This window comes from Piliocolobus tephrosceles, chromosome 1, assembly GCF_002776525.5.
Source record: "Piliocolobus tephrosceles isolate RC106 chromosome 1, ASM277652v3, whole genome shotgun sequence".
Classification (NCBI taxonomy): domain Eukaryota; kingdom Metazoa; phylum Chordata; class Mammalia; order Primates; family Cercopithecidae; genus Piliocolobus; species Piliocolobus tephrosceles.
Window position 1 is genome coordinate 187,856,827 of NC_045434.1, and position 16,480 is coordinate 187,873,306.

Below are 16,480 nucleotides of genomic sequence, written 5' to 3' on the forward strand. Positions count from 1 at the left end.
TACTGCATGACTACTGAGCCAGGTACAGTCACATACTTTCACTTACTTGGTTTCCTGTCAGTTGTGAGGCAGGTGATGTTACTTGCATTTTAGAGATTAGAAAACTGAGACTCAGAGAAGTGAAATGATTGACTTCAGACCACAGCATTTAAATTCAGGGCCCTCTGGTGCTAAAGCTCATCTTACTCTTGTGCATTATGGCCTTTTCCAGGGTCCAGTAGTATTTAAAGGATTTGTGGAATTTTGAAGTGTGGGGGGCAGGGACACTGCATGCTGACACGGGGCAGGGTGGGAACATACTAGATCAATCTGGGAGCCGTGAGGAAGCTGGCCTGATCCATTTCAGTGATTCAGAGGGAACAATGGGAACCACAGCTGGAAGAGGAAGAGGGTCGTCATTTATGAGGCTGAGCGTTCAGACTCGCTGGGTAAGCAGCGAGTGAGCCAGTGAGCTCTGGCTGAGGGGTACAGAGCTGGTGTTTCCAACACCTATCCTGATGGGAGAGGGGCCAACTTGCCAACCTGCTGTAAAGGCATCGTGACTCTCAAGGAGAAGCGTGTGGCCACATCACATAGACCCCTTTTCCTTCTTTAACCCTAGCCCCAGATGTCCCTGGGAAGGGAGGACAACCAGCTTGCCTCTGAGGGTCACTACCTAGTGCTCTCCCCTACCTGGGTCACCTCCACATAGGTCAATTCTGCCAGCAGTGGGCCCATCCTCAGCCACGCCTCCTGTATCTCAATGGCTCATCGGGACCTAAGTGCCCCCTTAGCCTGTCAGTCCCTCCTCTGACTTTGCACAAGCAGTTTTCTCCGCTTGAATGCTCAGTGTTCTCTTTCCCTCCCCGGTGAACTCCTAGTCAAGACCCAGTTCAACTGTACATTTTGTTTCTGCAGCCTTTGTGAGTCATTGGCAAGATTCAGTCTCTTCCACTTCTGTACATTGCCATTGTCCTCACTGAGGCCTGGGTGCGTAGAGAGCAGATCCTTAAGTTGCTCCTCCTGGTGGGCAGACTAGAAAGGGCCAAGGTAGGAAGGACTAGTGACCTAAACCTCCCTTCCCAAATACCAAGGATGAGAATGAGGTGGGATGAGTGCAGGGCCTGTCTGAACTGGACTATGAAGGGCTTGGCTGGCAGGCATGCTTGGGGAGCAAACCATCCAGTAAGGAAGCACTTTGCAGGGGGCAGTGTGGCCAGGGCGACGATGGGCACGGGGGAGGCAGGGCAAGGACACTTATGCTTTGGCCACTCATTAATGGGCTGGAGCGGTGGGGATGAGAATAATATAGTGTCTGAGGCATTTCAAAAGGCAGAACATTTAGGAATCAGGGCTGTTGGAGGCAGAAGGTATGAGTTTGAGGGGTGAAGGTGCTGGCTGGAGTTGGGGGTTACAGAGACCAAAGAGATTATACAGGACCAAAAAGAAAAGGAAGCCTGGGCAAAATAACTATCCCCCAACCCCCAACACATCGTGATAGCATCAATACACACCTAGCTTGTGATCCAGTCCTGTTTATTTTAGAAGCATGAACAGAACTAGGAAGGAGTGATGAAAACAAGGCACCAGTCCCCTAGACAGGGCCAAATCCGGCACAAGCTCTGTCTGTGCGATCCAGGCTGACCCAGCAGCCTCAGTCCGCCTCTTCCTGTGAGGGGAGGGTTTGAGGACAACCTGCACACAGGTAACTGTTCCATAGGGTGAGGTTGGGGTAAGTTGGCTCTGGGTCCCTCTGGATCAGCGGCAAAAGGCCAGAGCATCCCATGCTGACTCTGTCTGTGCTCAGGCAAAGCCACATTCTGGAGAGGAAGCCAGAGTGCCTGGTGGCACCAGGAAGGCCTCAGGTGTTCAAGAACAACTTGCAATGAGGCTCCATGGCCAGCAAGCATCTGCTTCCCCAGCCGAGTCATCTCTGCAGAGCCTTCCAGGAGGGGGCAGGGGGCATCCCAGGCAGCCAGACTTCTCAGGACCCCTCTGTTGGGTGACATAAGCCCCAGGCCTCTATACATACTGCTTCTTAGAAGCAGAGCTGCTGGGGCGACTGGGGGATTTTCGGCCATTCTGAGGGGGTGGGTCCAGGAAGAGAGGGGGCCTGGAAGAAGCCAGCCTCTCCTCCGTGGTCAGGTTGGCCCAGTTCTGCTCGCTGGATGAGAGCCCATTGTAGGTGGGGCATGGCGGGGATGAGGGCCCCTGGCCCATGGGGAGGTAGAAGAAGACCTGGTCCGTGTAAGGGTCTGAGGAGGTGCCCTGGGTCGGGGGTGCGTCTTGGCCCTGCCGTGCCCTCATCCCCCGGCTGAGGCAGCGACACAGCAGGTGCACCAACTCCAGCAGGTTAAGCACCAGGGAGATGAGTCCAACCACCAACATGAAGATGATGAAGATGGTCTTCTCCGTGGGGCGAGAGACAAAGCAGTCCACGAGGTAGGGGCAGGGTGCTCGCTGGCACACAAACACGGGCTCCATGGTCCAGCCATACAGGCGCCACTGGCCATAGAGGAAGCCTGCCTCTAGCACGCTCTTGCAGAGCACGCTGGCCACATAGGTGCCCATCAGCGCTCCGCGGATGCGCAGGCGACCATCTTCTGCCACCGAGATCTTGGCCATCTGACGCTCTACGGCCGCCAGTGCCCGCTCCACCTGTGGGTCCTTGGCTGGCAGTGCCCGCAACTCCCCCTCCTTCTCCCGTAGCCGCTCTTCTCGCCGAGACAGGTAAATGACATGGCCCAGGTAGACCAGGGTGGGCGTGCTGACGAAGAGGAACTGCAGCACCCAGTAGCGGATGTGGGAGATGGGGAAGGCCTGGTCATAGCAGACGTTGGTGCAGCCTGGCTGGGCCGTGTTACACTCGAAATCTGACTGCTCGTCACCCCACACTGACTCGCCGGCTAGGCCCAGGATGAGGATGCGGAAGATGAAGAGCACCGTCAGCCAGATCTTGCCCACCACGGTGGAGTGCTCCTGGACCTGGTCCAGCAGCTTCTCCAGGAAGCCCCAGTCACCCATGGCTCCCGGGCCTCCGTCTGCAAGGAGACAGAGCAAGTCAGCATGTCAGCATGGCATCCTTCTCGTTCGCCCAGCAACAAGCCTGCAGGGAGGTCTGCCATGCCCGTTCTACCTACAGGTTCAGGAAGGGGAAGGACTGGCTTGGAGGCTCCCACTCAGCAGTGCAGGCAGAACCCAAAGCAGATCTTTGGATGATGGCTGCCAACCTCTGTATGGTCTCATTCTGCTTTGGCTAAGGTCCCTGCCTAATCAGACATCGATATCCCTCTTGTCCCCGAGCCACTGCCCTAGGATGGACACAGACCAAGGAAATCTGGGTGGAATTGAGGCTCCTTTGCCTGTGGGAACAGAATTTGAGGAACGTATCCAAGGTTGTGCAGCTGGGCTAAGCCCTTCCTCCCTTTTACCCAAGGCTGGCTACCCCCAGACAGTGGGGGCTGGTGCTGATGGTAGAGGTGTTATCTTCTGCTTCTTAGGGGGCTCAAAGCCTCAGGTCCCTGCTCCCTGCTTCATATCTTACCCAGCTGGTTTCACTCTAATCTTTGAGCCTGCAGGGGCTGGGAGGCGGGAGGGGTTTTAGGAGCTGAAGGCAGCATCATCCTTTAGCTCCACCGGTCAGCAATAATGACCACCTGCCACTTGAGGAGGGACACTTGGTCCTGTCTTCTTCGTCCACCTCCACTCCCACCCCCTTCCATCTCCAAAACTGATGCTGGCAAATTCTAGACTCTTGAAAGGAATTGTTATTGCAAGGCGAGGCACAGGCCACAAAGTTCCCAAGAGGGAGGTGCCTCTTCCCAAGTGCAAAGCTGTTTAGAGCCAGGCTCTGGAAGCGGCCCTGGGTTCAAATCTTGGCTTTTAGTAACTGCGGCCCCTTGGATAAGGAACAACCTCTGGGCGCCTCAGTCTCCTCCATGGTAGAGTGGAAACAATAGTACTCCTACCGCCTCGGGTTGTTATAAGGATTCCATGGAAAGACGGTGGGAGCCTGGCCAAGGCCACCTGGGTGAGCGCGGCTCTGTCGCGGCGGGCGTTCCGCAGCAACCCCTGTCCCGGCCTCGGAGGACCCAAGACGCCGCCCGGCCTCCCGCGAGCAGGTGGCACCCCCGGTCCCCTCCAAGCCCCTGACTCACCGCCTGCCTGCCGGGCGGCCCAGGTGGAGGTGGGGACGATGGCCGGAGCGACGCCCGCGGGAGCCCTGCTGGACCGCACGGGCGGCGGGGGCGCCTTAAATAGCGCAGAGGGGCGGGGTGGGGGCAGGAAACGCGACGGGGAGGGCGGCGGGGGCTGGAGAGAGGGCGGGGGCGGGGACTGGGAGCTGCAGACTCCCTAAACCCACTCCGGGGAGGTGGGCCTGTGATTTGCAGTGGGGAGGGCAAGAGGGGCTGACCTACCCTTCCTCTCCTGCTCTCTCGCCACCAGGTATTCCATATGGTAAACTCCCCTGTCGTTTCTTTGGCCAGGGAAGGGGAATTCTCCCAGGCCAGGATCTCTTAGGGTGGCTGGATTGGAAAGGGTTGCAGTAAGAGCTGTTGATCTAGGCAACTGGCCTGGGGGGCTGTGAGGGGTGGGCGGATGGGGACGGGGTGTGGGAACCACTCATTTGCTAGGTGGCCCTAGTGTGCCAGGATGAGGCGTTCAAGGCTAATTACGGCGGGGGAAGCTCCAATGGGGGACAGGGGTTGTAATCCACACTTCCGGCACACGTGGTGGAGCTGGGGTCTCTACCCACACCCAGCCCACGTTCTTCCAGAATTCTCAAACATCCCCATGCCTGGGCAGGCTACACAATCGGAGGCCATTAAGCAATTCCCATGGACTCCTTGAGACTGGGGGTAGGGGAACCACCTGACCTTTAGCTTGGACCCGTTCTTATGCCTCTAAATGGTGGCTGGGCGGTGGGGGGGACATTCATAGGAGTGAAAGGGCTATGCAGAGCCTGCTGTCATGCATTCAGGCATCACAGGTGGATGAATATCAATGAGTGTCTGCTGTGCTGCAGATGCTGCTTGGGGACCTGGGATACCATGAGGAACCAGCCAAACGTGATGTCTGGCCTCCTCCCTCACTGGCTGGTGCAGGGATTGAGCATGTCAGCCCTTGGATAACCGTAAGATAATAAATGTGGAAAGTTCTCCTGAGAGGTACTCCGTGATTCCCAAGGGACTTGGTTAGGAACATTTCCTGGAGGAGAGGAAATGCTTTTCCCCCTCCATTAACCAAGTGGAGGGGAAGAACGTTCTAGGTAGAGGGGTGGCATGAGTGTGGCTTGAGGCCCTGGAGCTGTGGGGTTCTGAGACTGGACACTGCCCTCGGAGTGCTGACACTTTCTTGGTGGCTGAACCTAGGAGTTGAGACTTTGCTGTTGACTCCCGCACCCTTAGGCAAGTTACTCAAATTCCTGTGCCTCAATTTCTTCCTCTGCAGAATGAGGATAGTGATAGTATCTACTTTATGGGGTTGACGGCATACAGTGTGATCAAAGCACATAGTGTAATAGTGGTACCTAAAGTTTTCAAGTGAGTGGTGGCTAAAAACATTGTGATACTGTAACAAAAAGGGTCTGTGGGTTGTTCTTGGAGGTTGGTAGGGGCGCGTACAGCTGAGGAAAGGGAAGTTGGCAGGGGGCTGTTGAGGCCTGGGGCTGATGACACAGAAGTCCCTTTTCCTCCACAGCAAGATTTAGTCCTTGGATTCCCTGGGCCCCAGGGCTGGGTTCCTGGTCTGTCTTCGGGACCAGCAGGAGGACATCTTTGGGGACACGCAGACCTGAGAACTTCAGTGCTAGCTGCCCTGGGGGATCCGGCTGAGCTGGCTTCCCCTCTAGGCCTCTCCGTCAGGGCCAGGCTGAACTGAGTCTCCTGGATCTCTGAAGCTAACAACTGCCCCACTTAGTTCTGACCCTTGAGGGCATGAGAACCGAGGCCCCTGGAGGCTGGTTCTCACCACGCCCCCACTGCAGCCTCTGCTCACTCCCAAGTTTTCCTCTCTTGGGAGTGGACCCAGCTCTCCCAAAGCCTTTCTGATTCTGTCTACTGGGAAGGAGGGAAGAACCAGTGGAGGGCCGGGAGTGACGTCAAGGCTGCCCTCACCCTGCTCTGACTCCTTCCTCAAGGGCTTTGGAGGTTTGAATAACTCGGCTCTTCCCCAGAGGGTGAAGAAGAAATTGGGAGCCACCAAGACAACAGTTACCACAACTTGGCCATTCCACCTGGAAATGTCCCTGGAACCGCACACTTCCCTGCATTCCCATTGCCCTGGTCCTGTTCAGGCTGCTGCCATCCCAGCTGGTCTCCTGGCCTCTAGCCCCACCCCTACAACCCAGCCTCCACACTTCCCTAGAAATGTGACCAACATCGCTCTGCTGAAAAGCCATCTATAGCTCCGTATCACCTTCTGGGTAAGCCCTAGGCTCCCCAACCTCCAGTTCGTGGCCACTTCTTGCCGTGACCCAACCAGATCTCACTGATGGGGTTCTCTGTGTGTTCTTGCCTTTGTCCATGCTGTTCCCTCTGCATGGAGCACCCTCACGTGCTGAATGCTGTGAATCAGGACTTTTCTCAGTTGTTGCCTTCTCCCAGAAGTCCCCTTGCTGGCCCCCTCTGTGCTAGGTGTACCTTTGTGCTCTCAGAAGCTCAGCTACTCCCTATGGTGCTTTGTTTTTTTGTTATTTAAAAAATTTTAATTGTGGTAAAAAGCAACTACCATGAAATGTATCATCTTAAGGATTTTAAGTGTACAGTTCAGTAGTGTTGAGTATATTCACGTTGTTGTGCAACAGATCTCCAGAACTTTGTCATCTTGCAAAACTGAAACTCTGTCTCTAGTAAACCACTTCACTTCCCCCCTTTCCCTATACCCGGGTGCATGGTCTACTTATGTTTATTCACCTCCTGCATTAGACTGTGAACCCCTTGAGGGCAGGCAGCTGGGTCTTTATATCTCCACCACCTAGCAGAGAACCAGATCCATATATATATAAATTTGTTAACTCAACAAGTATTTAGTTTGGTGCAAAAGTAATTGTGGTTTTTGCTATTAAAACTAATAGTTACTGAGCACCTCCTGTGTGCTGTGGTGCTATCCTAGACAGTGAAGATAACCAGGGAACAACAACAACAAAATCCTTGTCCTCAGAGGTTTTACATTCTAGCTGGCCAGAAGACAGATAATAAAATGTAGAACATGTTAGATGGTGATGAATGCTCTGGGGGAAATGAAGTAGGGAGGAGTGAGAGTGCAGGGGTGGCAAGTTTCAATTTCTCTCTCTTTTTCTTTTTTGAGATGGAGTCTTGCTCTGTTGCCCAGGCTGGAGTGCAGTGGTGCGATCTTAGCTCACTGCAACCTCCGCCTCCCAAGTTCAAGTGATTCTCCTGTCTCAGCCTCCCAAGTAGCTGGGACTATAGGCACATGCCACCACGCCCAGCTCATTTTTGTATTTTTAGTAGAGATGGGGTTTCACTACGTTGGCCAGGATGGTCTTGATCTCTTGACCTCGTAATCCACCCGCCTCGGCCTCCCAAAGTGCTGGGATTACAAGAGTGAGTCACTGCGGGTGGCCTCAATTTCTAGTAGAAGAGGAGAGAACACCTCACTAAGCAGCTGACATTTGATGCAAGCCCTGAAGGCAGGGAGGGAGTCCCGTGGCTATCTGGGGGCACAGCATTTCAGACAGAGGGCACCTAGGATGCAAAGGCCCCGGGGAAGGAGGGTGCCTGGTGTTTCCTGGCTTGGGGGACAGCAGGAGGTCAGTGTGGTTGCAGCAGGTGAGCAAAGAGAAGTGAGTTTAGAAAGGCAACAGGTGAGATGCGGATGGGGAAGATCTTGCGGGCCCTTGAAGGCCTGTGTAAGATGCCTTTGGAGGTTTGGGACAGAGGAGTGACCTCTGGCCTGACTTAGGTTTTGATAGGATCACCCCAGCTGCTGTGCTGGGAATAGACTGTGGGGGTGGATGACAGACAGACATCCCCCTTCAATGTAGGACTTGCTATCTAGCGGTGTGGAGCCTGGCCAGCTGACTGCCTCCACCTATCAGCACTTCCAGGTGTGCTGCTGCTGTCTAGGTGGCCACGTTCTTCTTGGGGTGACCTCAGGCCATGACTGAGCAGGGAGTGGCCAAGGCCTCGCCATTGCTGTCCGGTGCAGAACTGCCCGCATGGACAGTCTCTGCTTCTGAGCTCCCTGGGACACATCTTGCTGCTCAATCCTTCTTCCTGCCCTTTTCCACTTATAGGAGTCACTCCCCAGTGCACCCTCTTAATGCTTCCTCAGAGTCCACTTCCCAGAGTCAGAGGCAGGAACAAGAGATGGAAGCAGTCATCCCAGGGAGAGATGATGTATTGCCAGTTTGGGCTGCTATAAGACTGGAGTAGTTTAAACAACAAACATTCATTTCTCACAGCTGGGGAGCACAGATGTCTGAGATTCAGGTGCCAGCATGGTCAAGTTCTTGGTGAGGGCCATTTTCTCTTTGTATCCTCACATGGAGAAGAGAGAGAGAGAGAGAGATCATCTCTTTCCTATCTCTTCTTATAAGGGCACTAATCCCATTCAGGAGGGTCCATCCCATGACCTAATGACCCCTGAAGGCCCCACCTCCTAATACCATCACACTGGGGGGTAGAAATTCAGCATATGAATTTTTGGAAGACACAAACATTCAGTCCACATGGGAACTTGGACTAGGGTGAATGAATACAAAGGAATGTCCTGTTTATCTTGGGCTGCAGGGTGTCTGCGACCTTACACAGTAGATGTAGATTTGAAGACTACATGAAATCCTAATCTCTCATATGCATGATTGGAGGGAGTTTGCAGTGAATCCTCTGGGTGTGGAAGGAGGAGGTAGAGGCACGTACCCTGAGAAGGTCAAGGGGACGTGAGGTCCACCTTGTGGTGACATGATGTGCCCTGGGACTTGGTGGTGAACAGTAATCACCCAACACATACTGGATGAGATCAGTGAACTGCACTGCTCAGAACAGCTCCAGGTCAAAGGCAGGCTGTGCAGGGCCGGAACGCCCCCTCCTTCATGGTCCTGGCCCACAGCCTGGAGAAATGGGGCCAGGACTAGAAGCTCAGTCCTTGCTGAGTGTTAATTCTCTGCAGTAATAGCCAGTGATGTTCTCTGGTTACTCTGACCTCCAAGCCACCCTTGGCCAGGCAGCCAGAACCACCCAGGAAGATGCTGGAATGCATGTCGGCAAGTAGGTGGAGATCACCCCTCCCTGAGACCTTTGCAACCCTCCAGCCCGAGCAGAGGCTGACCTCCAGTGCATCAGGCAGAGGCTTTCCTGAGCACAGTCATACCTGGGAATTTATCAGGTACATTAGTGCTGTGCTAATGTTTTACCTCCAGTGTCTCCTTCTACCTCTACAACAATCCTCTGTGTAGGAACAACTGGGTGTCATGCTGACTCTATTGCCTGTGTCCCTCAGGTCTACTCTACACCCTGCCCTGTGCAGTGGGAGGCTGACTTGCTCTCTGACTTCCGGTTGGGTTAGGTCAGTGGGAGCCACCGGCAGGCAAGCAGATGGGAAAGTGAAGTTGGGGGATTTACTTGGTTGCTGGGATTGGATGTATCCTGTCCATTGTTACCCTGGTACTAGCCCCAGGGTATTGCAGTAGCCATACCTTTGAAAACAGTCTCTCTAGGAAACTCCCTTTAAAGTTACTTGGTTTGAATGCGCCATCTGTCTTTTGCTAGGACCCTGATTGATAAAATTCCCATTGTACTGATGGCAAGCCCTGATTGTACTGAAGGCCTGCCCAAGATGTAGTGTGGTGAAGCTGTGCTCAGGGAATGGTCAAGCTATGAATCAGTCATGGGGGTGCAGGGACAGTGTCAGCCAACCCTGGGCCCTTTAAAGTTGGCTGGCTTATCCACCCTCTGATGGACACTTGTGAGACCGCAGGTGAACCACTGGCTGTTCTGTCTCCGTGATGACCTCACCTCTCTTTGCTGGCTGTGGCACTTGGCTCACTGGCTCCTGAATTTCTGGCTCCCGGCCCTGGCTCTGATAGTCACTAAGTGTTCCTCTGGGTTAATATAGGCTTGCACTCCCTTTTGCTTTCCATTCTCATCTGGCCTTGGGTATTAGTGTTCCCTAAATATCAGGTCACGATACAGCAGCGGGAGCAGGACCGTGAGTCACCCCAGGGGTTGGTTAGTGCGGGAGATGAGCCTGTGTTCTTGTCTCTTAGCTCTGTGGGCACAGGTCCTACCTCCTTGTACAGTCCCAGCATCCTGCCAGGGTCCTGGTTCAGAGAAAATGCTCAGGGAAAATGGAATGAGCCGAATAAAATGCGGGGTGAGGCTGGGAAGGCATGCTTGAGTGCAGACGACATGCCCTGTTGAGAACGCACATAAGGAGTGAGAGTATGAATAACAAGGATTGTGTGTACACAGGGTGGGGATGTGTGTTGTGATGGCAGTGACTGGATGACAGAGGAGAGAGTGTGGTTTGTTTATAGTGAGTGGCAGTGATTGTGTGTGTACTCAGGGCGAAGTCTAATTACGAAGGCTGGAAGCGCTATTGCAGAGGGAGCACAGCGCACTCTTGTGGCCACAACTAGAATCCCAACATATATATCAGTAGGTTCCACTCCAGCCTCCTCCTCTAATACAAACCCAGCTTCCCGCTGTCAACCTCAGCCCCAGCCTAATCCAGCTCTAGCTCCAGCCCCAGCTGCAGCCACTGCCACAGCTCCCACCCTAGCTCCACCCCCAGCCATGGAACTCTTTCCCTTTCTGAGGGTTTACCTTCCCTACCTTCAGGGTCCTGTGAGTGGGTGGGAGTGTGGGAGAACCAGGGACAGAGCCAACCTGTATAAAACACAGGCTTTATTGATTTCAAGGAAACTGTCTTGAGCATGTGCTATCAGCGCATCCACCCGAGTCCCTGGGACCAGGGTCTGAAAGGCTGGCACCAGGCAGAACACAGTTGTGGGGAGGAAGATGGGAACACCACTGCCTGAGGCTGAGGGAGTAGGATTTGGGGGAAGAGGGCTTCCATTGAGCCAAGTGATGACCTGGGGGACCCCTGGGTGTCTCCAGAACCTCTTGTCAGACTCACTCTCAGGCCTCCAGACCTGCTGCTGCTGGGAGAAGACCTCCTCTCCACTGCAGGAATCTGGGCGGCTCCTCCGGAAGGAGTGGAGATGCCTTAGATGCTGAGGCTAGCCCAGGGCCAGCATCTCTTTTTGTATGGCCTCCAGACCTCTGTGCTGCTGTCGTCTCTGCTTGGGAGCTCTTCTCACCTCTCTTACACATTGTGTTCTCAGGGACGCCTCTCCTGATGACCCCTTCCTGGGTTAGCTAGAAGCCCTGCCAGGAGCGCCCTAAGTGGCCCCTTGCAGGCATAGATAGTTAATTCGCTTGTTTCAAAGTCTGTGTCCTTTGAGGGCTGGCACTGGCCCTTTGGGTTACCTATACCCGGGTAGACAGCCCAGTGCCCAGTGTCAAAACATATCTGCCAAAAGGAAAGTTGCATAGCTTAGTGACCTCAAAGTGGGGTCACTCAGGCTCTGTAGGACCTCTCCACCCTGCCACACCGCCCTGCCTGTCCCATTGGCAGCCCCCATGTTGCCCTACCCCCAGCCCTGTTGTCAGATGGGGGTCAGGTTGGGTGCTGAGGCCTGCAGCTTGTTATTGCCTGGATCTGGATCCAGCTCCCCAGCCTCCACCAGCTTGTGGTGGCAGCGGCAGGTGGAAGCTCGGCTGGTGGAGGACGAGGGGCCACGGCCCCCTCGAGGCTTGTCCTTGGGCAGGCCTGCCAGGACCCTGTGGCAGATGAGGTAGCAGAGCTCGCAGGTGGTGAGTACGATGCAGACGGCGGAGGCGCCCACCATGAAGTAGGTGAAGATTTTCTTTTCGGTGGGTCGGGCGATGTAGCAGTCCACGATATTGGGGCAGGGGGCCACGTTGGCGCACTGCACCAGGCGCGGCATGTTGAAGCCATGCCAGAGAGTGTGCAGCAGGTAGAGGAAGAGGAACTCGATGATGAGCTTGAAGATGAGGCTGAACAGGTAGGTCCACCACAGGCCTCCTCGCTTCTTGCCTGCGTCGTCGTACAGCTTGGTGCACTGGTCCCCATTCTTCTGGCGGTTCCGACGCTCCCGCTCCTCACGGTAGGCCACATGCAGGGTGACCAGCAGCGAGGGGCACGTGACGAAGATGAGCTGCAGGGCCCAGAGGCGGATGTTGGAGATGGGGAAGTAGTTGTCATAGCAGACGTTGGTGCAGCCGGGCTGCTTGGTGTTGCAGTCAAAGTCCTTCTGCTCGTCCCCCCACACGCGCTCTGCAGCCACCACATACACCAGCACCCGGAAGACGAACACCACTGACAGCCAGATGCGCCCCAACGCTGTGGAGTACTTATTCACGCCGTTCAGCAGGTCCCGGAGTGCCTTCCAGTCCATGGCGTCTGGTGGGGGCTGTGCCTACCTGAGAGAATTAGAGGAAAAACCATCGTGTGAATGAACAGTTGACTTTATTGAGCATTTACTATGTACCAGGCAGTGTTCTGAGTTCTGACTTGTTCAATCCTCACGACCCTCTGAGTTCAGAACTATTATTCCTCCCAAGCTGCAGATAGGAAACTGAGGCACAGTAAGGTTACATAACTTACCCAAAGGCAACAGAACTAGTATGCTGGAAGGAAGCAAATGTGCTTTTGCTGATAATAACAATCACCATTTATTGAGTGTTTACTCTGAGTCAGGCATGAAGCTAAACACTTTATGAGCAGAATCTCATTTAATCTCTTAGAATGACCTCATAAGGTGGTTATTACAGTGCTCTTCACTTACAGATGAAACTGATCATTGAACGTTTGCAAAACAAGTAGTACATAGTAAGTGCCCCATAAATGCTGGCTACTCATTACTGTGAAATTTAGAGAGGTCAAGTAACTCACTTAAAACGAGAGGTGGATTCAAGGCCGGCTGTTGGGTGCCGGAGCCTGTGCTCTGCACCACCTCCTCTTCCCTTCTCCGATGGACTCCTGCCCCAGACCAGATTCTTGAAACGCTTACTTTGTGGATGCCTCACTACTATACTGTGAAGTTGCGGTTATGAGTCCCATTCTACAGAGGGGAAACGGAGGCTCAGAGAGGAGAAATAACGAGCCCAAGGTCTCATAGCTGCTGGGTGGTGAAGAGGGGAGACCAGTTCAGGTTGGGGGTGCATGGAGGCTTATGACTCCTTATATGGAGGCTTATATGACTCCTGGGAGGACACTGGATCCAGGGAATATCTAGAGGCAACTGCCTGCTCCCTGCGCTGGGCCTGGGGAAGCCCAGCCACCCCCAGCCACGCTGGTTGCCAGGGCCTTGTGGTGGAAAGATGAGCTTTGTTCAGGCCTCAATTCACATATCTTCCTCCCAGTCCTGGAGTGACTCAGAGGGTGTGAATGGGTGGGTCTGCCTGAGTGTGCCTTGTTTCTGCGCTGCTGTGGGTGTGAGAGCACCCGCCTGCCTGTGTGTGGGCCTGTGTGCGTGTGACTCCCCCTGGAGCGGATTTGCACCTCTGAGCATGTGTGATGCCTGCGAGGCCACCACCCTGCCCCGAATCACCATTACTCTGGCCTGTATTATGACCTCTTTACTGGCTTTTCACCTTCCCCCTGTGCCCCTAGAGTCCATTAAATCAGTTCATGCCACTCCCTTGTTTAAGACTCTACTAGCTTCTTGCTAGGCTTGGCAAAACCCCAGATTCGACATTTTCACCCTGCCACACTGGAATAAGAGCCTTGGGGGCTTTTTATTGATTCCTTCTGCCTGGAATGCTCTTCCTCCAGAACCTCACATGGGTAGACCCTTCTCATCACACAGGCCTCTGCTCAAACCTCATCTCTTTAGAGGCCTCTCCAGATTACCCTGGTCTGAAAGAGCCCCTGCTTCTGTCGCTCTGTTCCTGTCCCCTTTCTTTTTTTTTGAGACAAGGTCTTGCTCTGTCACCCAGGCTGGAGTGCAGTGGTGCGACCTTGGCTCACTGCAGTCTCTGCTTCCCAGGCTCAAGGGATCCTCCTACCTCAGCCCCTGAGTAGCTGGGGCCACAGGTGTGCACCACCATGCCCGGCTAATTTTTCCAGCCCCCTTTGTTTTCTTTATAGCACTTAATCACTATCTGAAATTAAATACTTTGTCCTTTTTTTTGGTCTCATTTATTATCTGGCTCCCCCTCTAGAATGTCAACTTGGTCTTGCTTTGTATTTAGTGCCCAGTGCTTGGCACATAGTAGGCACTCAATGCTGAATGGGTAAACAAACGAATGCTGAGTTCTCAGCTAGGCAGCTTGGAGGGAGGGGACAGGAGGGTGGGCAGGATCCTGGTTGGGGGCAGCCTGGTCAGGGGGATTGGGGGAAGACTCCCCTACACTGGGGAGAGGGAGAGAGCACAGTTCCTTCTCAGCACCTGGCTCTCCTGGCTGCGTTTCCTCTGGGAATCACAGTCTGGGCAGGTTGGGGCGATTGGGAAGACCTCATTCCTGGAAAGCCGCCTCTTCTCCCCTATTCTGCTCCTTCCAAGCCCTGGTGGTGCGGGAAGGCATTGGGATAGCACTGAACACTGAGTTCCACCTGGATTCAAACCTCGGCTGGGCCACTTAGTAGCTGGGCGACTTCCAAGAATTTCCTAATCTCATTGACCCTATTTACTTATCTCTAAAGGGAAATAATTCCTACTTTCCCGGGCTGTGGTGAGAATCCTGAGACTATTCCCTCCCAGGTCTGCCACTCATGTGGTGGGAGTTCACAAGAACTGAAGTGGAGGCTGGAGCCCCCCTGTCCGGACAGAGAGAGGAGGGGGACCCTGACAGCTGCTTCCACCTGACACCCTCCCATGGCTGCCCACCGGGGTGCAGCTCCCTCCTGGGCCCCCACCTTCCACCCTTGGGCGCTGTCTGCCCAGTCCCTGGTGACACACCCCAGGGAGGAGCCTCACTGGCAAAAAATTTCCTTCCCAAGTCTAGGCTGGGGACTGGTGGAGCCAGTTCTGGTTCCCCCAGCTGCCCTACAAAGTCAGCTCCCAGTGCAACCGTTTTTTCCCAGACCCCCAGGCTGCACTGTGCCCAGCCTTGCCTCCGGCCCCACAATGTCCCCTAAGGATAAAGCACCCTTTCCTCCCCAGTTTCCCTCCATCCCAGGCAGCTTGGGAGCTTGCGGGCTTGGCGTGGGGGTGTCTCGAAACCTTCCCGCAGCCGGGTCCCCTAATGGGCCCAGAACTGAGACGTGAGAGGACGGATTGGGAGGCACGGGAGAGGGGTCCCCGCATCCCCTCTTCGCGCCCCATCCCAGCGCACTGGTAGGCTCAAGCCCCAGCCCTGCCTCAGGGGGTCGCCCAGAGCGCTCGACGCCCCTGAGGGTCCCGCCCCGCCTCGCCCCGCCCCGTCCAGCACTTACCTGCAGCGGCTTGGCCAACGCGGAGGCCTGACCCCGCGTCTCCGGGGCCCACAGCGGAGGCGAGGGCGCCGGAGCTAGGCTCAGCAGTGGTGCACACGGACGGCGGGCACACCTCGGGCGGTGCGGAGGAGGGAGCAGGAGGAAGCCGGCTCCTAGACCCCACGCTGCCAGGTGCTCCCGGGCCAGCCTCCAGAGGGGCTGGTGGCCCGTCTGAGCCTCTGCTTCCTCAGGCATAAAATGGGGGCATCAGTGACCGTGGGCAGGGCCATCCGAAGGCTCCAATGAGATCAGGGGCGGGAAGCACTCTGCAAACTGTTAAGTGCTGCGGCGGCAGGTCCGACTGCAATCAGGACTCGCCCACACTAGTTTGCCGCGGGTACCGTGCCCGCTTCCGGCCCAGCCGGGTCCCCGTGTGGCGCGGGACCTTGACCGTGCGTGGGACACCCCTGGGGGCCCGCCCTCCCGGTGCGACGGGCCCTCCACCTCGGCCTCCAGCGAGGTCGGTGCGCTTTGGAGAGCCGGGGTCGGGGGCAGACCTTGTATCCACAGCGGGAAGGGGCACAGTGAGTCCTGTGCCAGGAAAGACGTGCAGGAATGAGGGCGGAGTGGGGGAGGTCACCGCCTGGAGTGACTCAGAGGGGCAGACTGCAACCGGAGGTGCCTACCTGAACACCAGGGTCCCTAGTTTCTTGTTTTCATTCACGAATCGCCTGTTCATATTCAACTATATAGTCCTCTTTTTTACATTTAACCTATGGAAGTATGCTATCAACCCTCTTCTGCACTTTGCTTTTTTTCATTTAGCAAAATATGACATTTCTCCCATCCGTCGATATAGAGCGGCCTTGCTCTCTCATTTTAAAAACAGCTGAATAGTATATGTACTGTAATGTATTTAATCAGTCCTACTCTGATAAAAATTAAGGCTGTTTCTAGTCTTTTATTTCATTCTATTACAAATGCCATTGCAATAAATAGCCCCTGCCAAAGCAGGTGGATCTGCGGCTGGGGTGGGGCTGGGCTGTGCCCTGGGGATAAGGATGCATTGTCTTATTTACTAGCGTGTCATGACTGG

At 54.8% G+C, this 16,480-nt stretch overlaps 2 protein-coding genes across 4 annotated transcripts; both read right to left on the reverse strand.

Annotated features, from left to right (window-relative positions):
• Nucleotides 1-1,498: 1,498 nt before the first annotated feature.
• GJA4 (gap junction protein alpha 4) lies at nt 1,499-4,626 on the reverse strand. 3 transcript variants are annotated; one of them, XM_023232214.3, is made up of 2 exons: nt 4,137-4,200; nt 1,499-3,020 (listed from the first exon to the last, which is right to left on the reverse strand). In XM_023232214.3, exon 2 carries the CDS (start codon nt 3,001-3,003, stop codon nt 2,002-2,004), a length of 1,002 nt encoding a protein of 333 aa, XP_023087982.2. In that variant the 5' UTR covers nt 3,004-3,020; nt 4,137-4,200; the 3' UTR covers nt 1,499-2,001. The 3 variants fall into 3 exon arrangements, with proteins under 3 accessions (XP_023087982.2, XP_023087981.2, XP_023087983.2); XM_023232213.2 differs by lacking the exon at nt 4,137-4,200 and adding an exon at nt 4,398-4,626 and having other exon boundaries at nt 1,558-3,020; XM_023232215.2 differs by having other exon boundaries at nt 1,558-3,115; nt 4,006-4,206.
• Nucleotides 4,627-10,832: 6,206 nt separating this feature from the next.
• GJB3 (gap junction protein beta 3) lies at nt 10,833-15,993 on the reverse strand. Its single transcript, XM_023232218.1, has 2 exons — nt 15,406-15,993; nt 10,833-12,449 (listed from the first exon to the last, which is right to left on the reverse strand). The coding sequence occupies exon 2, from the start codon at nt 12,422-12,424 to the stop codon at nt 11,612-11,614; it is 813 nt and encodes a 270-aa protein (XP_023087986.1). The 5' UTR covers nt 12,425-12,449; nt 15,406-15,993; the 3' UTR covers nt 10,833-11,611.
• Nucleotides 15,994-16,480: the final 487 nt, after the last annotated feature.